This window comes from Sinocyclocheilus rhinocerous, unplaced genomic scaffold, assembly GCF_001515625.1.
Source record: "Sinocyclocheilus rhinocerous isolate Xijiao unplaced genomic scaffold, SAMN03320098_v1.1 scaffold454, whole genome shotgun sequence".
NCBI lineage: Eukaryota > Metazoa > Chordata > Actinopteri > Cypriniformes > Cyprinidae > Sinocyclocheilus > Sinocyclocheilus rhinocerous.
The window spans coordinates 495,336-503,884 of record NW_015657627.1 but is presented as its reverse complement, the minus strand read 5'-3'; the positions used below and the strand labels follow the sequence as shown (position 1 = coordinate 503,884).

General features: G+C 34.3%; 2 protein-coding genes across 2 annotated transcripts in view; one reads left to right on the top strand and one right to left on the bottom strand.

Moving 5' to 3' along the window:
• Positions 1–2,492, top strand: part of LOC107721439 (EF-hand domain-containing protein 1-like) — a 9,190-nt gene extending 6,698 nt beyond the window's left edge. The window contains exons 9-11 of the mRNA XM_016529444.1: positions 706–919; positions 1,000–1,152; positions 2,358–2,492. Of these exons, the coding sequence (XP_016384930.1) occupies positions 706–919; positions 1,000–1,152; positions 2,358–2,413 (423 nt within the window). The 3' untranslated portion in view covers positions 2,414–2,492. The remainder of the gene's footprint in view (positions 1–705; positions 920–999; positions 1,153–2,357) is intronic.
• A 1,712-nt stretch (positions 2,493–4,204) lies between these two features.
• Positions 4,205–8,549, bottom strand: part of LOC107721446 (translocating chain-associated membrane protein 2-like) — a 9,844-nt gene continuing 5,499 nt past the window's right edge. The window contains exons 6-11 of the mRNA XM_016529456.1: positions 8,094–8,178; positions 7,908–7,978; positions 7,711–7,815; positions 7,047–7,190; positions 6,799–6,959; positions 4,205–4,542 (exon numbers count right to left, since the gene is read on the bottom strand). Coding sequence (XP_016384942.1) covers positions 4,466–4,542; positions 6,799–6,959; positions 7,047–7,190; positions 7,711–7,815; positions 7,908–7,978; positions 8,094–8,178 — 643 coding nt within the window. The 3' untranslated portion in view covers positions 4,205–4,465. The remainder of the gene's footprint in view (positions 4,543–6,798; positions 6,960–7,046; positions 7,191–7,710; positions 7,816–7,907; positions 7,979–8,093; positions 8,179–8,549) is intronic.

Genomic DNA, 8,549 nt, shown 5'->3' with positions numbered 1-8,549 from the left:
TCAATTTTTTTCCTTTTATTGAAAGTCATGAAAACACTATCGTGGAGTTTTTCTTTTGCTATTTGAGCAAATGGGAATGCAAAAAATATATTTGTGGTACTCTCCCATTCACTGCTCTTCAAGTTAACCCAACTATGACGACTTCCGCTGCTGAGAAACCCGGAAATGTGAAAAAGGTCCATTCAATTAATTCCTGAGGGGTCTGGAATACTCGATTCTGATTGGTCAGTCGCGGGATCCAGCGCGCCGTCGCAACGCTGTATATCAATCCGCTCTTCCACACTGAAACCGGCGCTACTTTCACGTCTTGTATCACTCCGCGGATTCGCGGCGGGCTCACGGTTCACAGCAACGGGCGCCATAATGTGTCTTATCGATTTTAGCGAAAACGACCTCAGAGAATTTAAGTATTAAAGTTCGACATGAAATGAATCTTGTTTTAGGCGTTTAACCAAGACCAATTCAGTCGATGTGGTAAAATGTGAACTAATCTCTGGGGTTTGGCCTATAATACATCATCCCTGCAGGGCTTTATTGTTTTGTACATTTTAATTAACTGTTTTTTTTCTTTATTTAATATACAAGTAAAAAAAAAACTTTATTACATAATAGATCATGTTCGTGTATCGTCTGGTTATTTTCAAAATTTAGGTTTATTTTCCAATGTCTCTACATTAGTTCTTACAACATTCTTGTCTGCCACAGGATTCCCAGAATCCCCTGGATGAGGGCCGACGCTTCATTCTGTCTTACTACCTGTCAGATGACATGATCAGCGTCTTTGAGAGATCAACACGTAATTCCGGCATCATCGGAGGAAAATTCCTAGAGAAGACTCGTGTCCCAAAACCAGGAAGCTCCGTGGAAAACCCCGAATACTACACACCTGCAGACTTCTCCATTGGAGCGACTGTGGAGGGTATTGACCAGTGACCTCACATCCTGGGAATCATCACACTCTTGTTTCTCTCTCATGCTGTTCTGTTCTTTTCTCTGCAGTGTTCGGTCATCGGTTTGTCCTGATGGATGCTGACCGTTATGTGTTGAGGTACCTGGAGTCACTGTACAATCACATCCCTGAACACACTCTCTCTTCCCTGAGACAGAAGTTTGGGGCCAGTCAAACCTCAGCCCAGGAGGAACAACATGAAGGTAAAAAATGTTTGTCTGGTTGTGGTCTATGCAACCTATAATCATAAAAAATAAAAGGTTCTTTATTGGCTTTGATGGTTCCATGAAGATCCTTTAAAGGTCCCATATTGTCAAAACTGAAATCTCCTGGCTTTTTTTCACGATAACTGAGGTCTAGGGGCTATTTAACTACCATATAAGTTTCAAAACAGTCAGTCCACAGTAAAATCCTGTCGTCGCCGATTCGGGGTCTGAGTCCGGCTCAAACATGTAAGGCCGGAAAACATTTCCCTCAGCATTGGCCATCATTACAGGTGTTTCTATTTTTCTATTTTCCATAGCAGGCTACGGCATACATGACCCTAGTTACCTGTGGTTGTCCTGGCCGTGCGTCACTCAGAAATCAACAGGCCAATCAGAAGAGAGGCTCATGAATATTAATTAGACAGACCAAAATCGACCTGTTCTCAGCAGAGCTCCTGAGAGAGGAGCTGTAAAAATATGGTTTTTGGTACTTATACCGCAAATATATATTCTTAAGGACATCAAGACTTAAAATAAAACTCCAGAAAGGTGTAAAATATGTGACCTTTAACATCCATGGAATCTCTCCATTTCACAAAAGGTTCTTTAGATTATTAAAATATTCTTCATTTGAAGATGAAAACTGTTCACGAAAGATTGTTTGGGGAATCAAAAATATCTTCTAAGGCATCACTACGTAAACCCTGTTTTCACCTTATGGCAAAATATATATATTTTTTATATTTTTAAATATTTCAAAATATAAAAAAATATATATTTTTGGTAAAATATATTTCAAAATATATGTAAATATTTTTCTACCAATATATTTTTGAGAGTATATTTTAAAAATATAAATATTTAAATAAATATAAAATATCCACCCATATTTGCATTTAATGTAATGTATTTTCTTGCACTTGAAATACATTTTGAAATATATTTTGGTATATGAAGGTTGAGAGTAAATCGTTTTTTTAATTATTATTATTATTTCAATAATTTATTTATTTGAGCTCACAACATATATTAAAAATATATTTTGGTCAGAATAAACATTGCAGTATGGGTTGGATCCTTTATTTGAAGTGCACAGCCTTTCGGTGACATATCCCAGATGAAAAAGGGGAAAAGGACTATTTATGATTAAGTTTGAGTGGCTGATATTCAGTTGAAATCTTGCTGAATGTTTCTCTTCACAGGTGAGACTGATGACCCATCATCACAAGATACCAAAAGATCATTAAATTATCAATGAAGTCCTTTTTTTTGTTTTCATGTTTGTGCTTTTTGATGTTGAGATTTCCAAAGTATTGTGATATTAATGTGCAATAAAGACCGAGATGAAATGTAAAATGCAGCATCAAAATGAATAATTTTTGAGGCTCATTTATGTATTTGACTATTTAAGAACATGTCCATGATCCTATTTCACCACAAAATTAGAAGAAAATAATTATTTTTGCCTTATGAACCTTGGGCTGGATTCATCTTAAGAAAAAAGTTATAAAATCTTAGTTTGTATGATCTTATGTGCAACTCTGGAAAATTGACATTTACATTTAGCAGACGCTTTTATCCAAAGGGACTTACAAATGAGGACAATGGAAGCAATCAAAATCAACAAAAGAGCAATGATACGCAAGTGCTATAACAAGTCTGTTAGCTTAATGCAGTACATGTAGCAAGGTTTAAAAAAAAAATCGTATAATAAAAAGAAAACAGAATAGAAAAAGAATAGAGCAAGCTAGTGTTAGAGGCCTTTTTTGCTTTTGTTAATCAGGTCAGAATTATAATTGTATAATAAATAAAAAGAAAAAATAGATATAATGCAAAAAGATTAAAGAAGCAAGTGTTGTTGTTGTTGTTTTTTTAAAGAAAAGCAAGCAGTTAGTAAATAGAGTGCAAGTCAAAAAGGGTCAAGTTTTAATTTTTTTTAACTACCAGAAGATTTTCTTAGATTTTTTTTCTTTGTTTTTTTGTAAAATTACAGGTTTAGCTGTCTGATTAGATTGTATCCTACATAAAGATGCCTTGTCTAACAAAAACTAAAAACCTTGAAGGGGAGAAAATTTTTGAATATGTGCGATATACATCAGATGAGATGACTAGTCTCATCTAGAAGAATGTGAGTTTTTAATAACACTTATTTTCGTAAGATTTTTCTCGAGTATTTTTTTAAATAAAGTCATATTTGATAAATCCAACCCCTTATTCTCAGTATCAGTATTTTTTGCAATAGTGATATATTCCATGTTAAATACATTTCAGTTAAGTGCAATTGTATATCCCATGGTGGTAGTTGTATTAAATTAAATTTTCTATTTTTTAATAAGTTGTCCATGCATGATAATTATTTGGATTACTGATGAGAATTAGATTTTTTTTTTTTTTGCAAAATTTGTTTTAAACATACATGTTTTCAATTCATGCTGGTTTTAATTAAAATAAAAAAATTAAATGTTCCTAATAGGCTTCTTTTTTATCATACACATTTTTTTGATGATGATGAAACATGACAAGGACATAAAGTATTTTCATTAGATTCCCATCCATTATCAGTTGAGTTGAATTACTGAAATAAGTTAACTTTTCCACGACATTCTAATTTATTGAGATGCACCTGTACATGATGAAATAAACAATGAAATAAACAAATGATGAAATGTGTCTGCAAAGACAGAAAACTCAAAACTATTCAAAAAGATTCAATATTTATAAAGCATTGTCATATACAATCACATATCAAACTGCATAAACGTACAAAGCAAGACTGAGAGAGTTTGCCATGTGTTCAGGGTCATTTCACTACTACAACACTTGTTCCTACCTCAAACATGATTTTCCATTTTGCTGCGAAATTTTTTTTTTATTATTATTATTATTTTTGGATTGTCATGCAAGCCTTTTGTTCATTACAAACCCAGAATGTGTGAAGTCTCAAAATAACACCTCAGATTCCAATCATCTCAATACGTTGAGGGTCAAGCCTAGGCCACCATAGTCGCCACTTTTGTACCTCAAGACATGCAGATACAGAAATACAAACCAACCTCAAAACAGCGCTTTAATAAAGAAAGACTGAGTGAAGTTTACAAACATATGCAGAAGAAATAACATGAATACTGAAACTGGAAAGAGAAGTTTAGTACGTTGACCAGAGCCCGATGAGGGTGCCGTCGTCACTTCCTCGGAGAAACGCCACATGCACTTCTCTTGATGTGGAAACAGGAAGCAGCAGGCAGATGAACTGTTTCCTGTTCCTGTGCCCTCGATGTGTGGAGGCCATGCGCTGGAATGGAGCTGAAGTTTACGGCGCTTTGATCTTCTTGAGACGAGGAGATGTGCCATTCTCTGCTTTAATCAGTCCATTCTCATGGTGACCAACTACAGAACACACAAGCAGCTCGTGTTAGAGAGGAAAACTCTATGAACCAAACAACGTGTAACCCAAGACATCAGACCTACAAACCAGTGTTTGTCGTTCTTGAGTGTCGTTTTGGCTTTCACACACACAATAAAAGAATATTACTGCCTAGAGGGCAGGGAAAGTTCACCTAAAAACATTTACAAAACCTGTATGATTTTTTTTCTTTCAGTAGACAATTCCAAGCTAGGAAAACAACTAAATGTAAGGGTCATGAATGTGCATGCAGCTTTGACACAAAAAAATAAAATTAGATTTTATTTCGGTGAGGACTTTTGTGTTGTCGTCAAATTGACCGTTTCGTTTTCTAGTTGAGTTTTACAATTAAAAAAAAATAAAAAATCAGTCAAAGGTTGTTTTTGGTTGTTAGTTTTATGAATCTCAAATACTAGACTGAAAGCACTGAAAATAAGTGAGAGAAACCATTTCATAAAAGCCAAGACAGAAGTAGTACAAATAGCAATAAATACTATTTACACGAAGTACAAATAAAGTTAGATACTATTTATACTGTACTTGTAGTGACTATTTGCACAACTACAAGTAGTCATTGGGTGTACAGTAGTACGCTATATAAATGCCCAATTCATTCATTATGGGGAAAAGCGTGTGCGTCTGTGCAGCTAATTTTGAACATACAAAATATGTTGGTCAAATTGATCCCTAACACAATGAAATTCAATGGAAATAGATGCAATTTATTGAATTTCTCACATATTTTACATTTAAGTCTCTGACAAGCTGCTTTTTTATGTGAATCTACGTGTTTTTCAGAGTGTCGATTTTTTGGCAAATTGCATGAAAACCAATGAAGCCAACAGGGTTGATAGCATTTTTTGGGAAAACCCAACTTTTAAATTTAGTCTTAAAAGAAATTGCTGTAATGAAAATGGTTTTAATTTTTAATTTTAATTGCACAGGGTTTCTCCAAGTTTTATGAAGCTACATTTTAGACTTTAAATACCAATTAAAGACAATGTAAGGAATAAATTAAAGCGAACACAATACATCAATGTTCTCTAAAATATAAATGTTTAAGGAGAACAATGATTTAAACGAACCACACTTCAAATTTTAAAAATACAACTTCCAACCAATCTCCATTACCTTTTAAGTCATTTTACAAAAACAGCTAACTAGAATATGGAAATAACTTTTACTGCATCTTCTAATCACACTGCACTAAAGTGATGTTCTTCATTAGTATTTTTGTGTTGTTTTTCAATGCAAATATCTAAAGATTCTTAAAGGTGACATATCATGAAAATCTGACTTTTCCAATGAGGGCTCTCTGACCCTCCCATAGACAGCAAGGTAACTACCACGTTCAAGGTCCAGAAAAGTACCAAGATGATCGACAAAGTAGTCCGTGTGACATCAGTGGTTCAACTGTAAAATTACGAACGTCAAAGTGACGTCATCACGCCGGATCTGGGTCAGTGCCGCCACACACTCGCATCATGATACTGTCGTGAACGTGCATCCACAAGTGACGCAGTAGAGAGGAAAATGTGGAATAAAGTCATTATTTTTGTTTTCTTTGCGCAAAACAGTATTCTCAGAGGGTGAGTAATTAATGACAGAATTTTCATTTTTGGGTGAACCAACCCTTTAAATAAAGCTAAAAGCAAAAATGACCCATGCTAAAAGAGTCTTTTTTTAAAGAAATTTATCAAAATGAAGTGAAAGAAATAAATGGCCGTCGATAGGCTCAGAAAAATCTACTAAAATCAAAGGGAAAACAAGTTTTCATTTCCCATAGACTGATGTTTGTTCTTGTTTGAAGCATAAACACACCTAATTTGGTTCAATTTCTCTCTCGCTCTCTCTCTCAAAAAAGACTTCATATCTTGATTTTGCATCTCAAGTTAATGTATCTTGATTTAAGGCTGTTAAAAAATTTGTATTGGAAAACAAGATAAAAATACTGACAAAGTGCATGCAACATTTAATGCCACGATTTAACGAATTTAGGACTTTCTGTTCCAATTTAAAACCTTTCAAGGCCTTGATTTCTGGAAGAGCAAATGAAGACTTTTAAAGACCTTTTAGAAAACCTGTTACAAAGAAACGGCAAGTAAAACAATGAATTAAACATGAAATTCTGAAGGAAAAACACTAAAATAGTTTACCTTCTCATTAAACACACTTCAATAATCTTTTTATTATTATTATTCGTTTTTTTATTGACAAAAAATTATTTTTACAGTATGTACCTGAATCGCGTTTGAGCGTGCGCTGCATCTGGTGTTTAGCGGCTGCTCTCTTCCGGGCCACCTGCTCTAGTCTCATCTCGCGCGTTCGGCTCAGCTGGAAACGGAAGAACTTCCAGAGCAGCCACGATTGAGTGAAACACACCATGAACAACACCAGCAGCCTGCGCGTCAAACACAGCTTTATCCTCATGTCTGGGTCTCTGATGAAGTACTACGACAAAAACAACGAGTGTGAACGTCTGTCTCACCTGATAGAAAGAGTGTTGAAGTTTCCCGTCTCCAAATCAAGCATCTGGTTTTCAGAACGAGCCAAACCGAAGCCCACAGCCAGGAACATCAGAGTCAGAGTGATCATCCGGGTCAGGACGAACCCAATGGACCACATCTCAAACCTACAAACACAATACAAGCATGTTTGCTGTTATACAGAGATGCTATGATATACACTACCATCAAAAGAGACGGCTTACGGTTTTGAAAATGCAGTAAAAACTGTAATATCATTACAGTTTAAAATAACTGTTCTCTATTTTAATACATTTAAAATGTAATTTATTCCTGTGATACAAAGCTGAATTTTCAGCATCATTACTCCAGTCTTCAGTGTCACATGATCCTTCAGAAATCATTCTAATATGCTGATTTGCTGCTCAAGAAACATTTTTTTCTTATTATTAATGTTGAAAACAGTTGTGCTGCTTCATATTTTTGTGGAAACCGTAATATATATATATATATATATTTTTTTTTTAGGATTCTTTGATGAATAGAAAGTTCAAAAGAACAGAAATGATTTTAAATATAATTTTTTTTGTAACATTTGAAATGTCTTTACTGTCACTTTTGATCAATTGCTTCCTTGCTGAATTTCTCTTAAAAAAATATGTATGTGTGTGAGAAGGTATGGCTCACATTTTGTGGTGGTTTTCATCAATGAAGTAAAACAGTCGAGACAGATGGAAACCCATCTCAGAAAGATACTGCAGAAACAACAAAACCAGCCCGACCCGCGTCAAACTGAAGAGAGATGACAAATACATATTCAAATTAAACACTCAGTACAAATATCTGATATTATAAAATGAACAGCTTTGATTCATTGGTCTTACTTTAACAGATATGCAGCCAGAATGTGTAACAGATAAAGACTGACATACTGCAGCTGACGAGGGATTTCCTCCTGAAGGCATAAAAAAGCAACACAATTCTATTATTATACAGAATAATTACTATTGTATATACATGTATATCTCTCCCTGCATCAATGTTTCTGTTTTCCTTTCATCTTCTCTTACCTTTCTTACTTTCTGGAAGTAAAGCTCAGGTAGTGTGTGAAACCAGTACGCCAGCTGTGTGAGGTAGAAGAACTTCACATGAAACCTGACAGAAAGAGCATATTACAGTCACATGACAATCTGACAGAACCATTCACAATCAAAACAACCACTGATACTGACATACGTAGAGTTTCCATGTTTTATTTGTCATGTTATATTCAGTATGCTATATTTCGTTGAACATCCACGAGTGAATTTTACTAAAAAAATAAAGAAATTATTAAGTTGCAAAAACATCAAAGTAAAAAATATTATACTGCATAAAAAATTTAATGTCTTAAGACAATTAATACATTTTGCATGACATTATTCTTTTTTATTTTATTTTATTCCATTATTATTATTGTTTAAAAAAAATGTCCAAACCAAGATTATTTCTCAAACCTGCAACAACAATACAACAGAAAAAAAAAA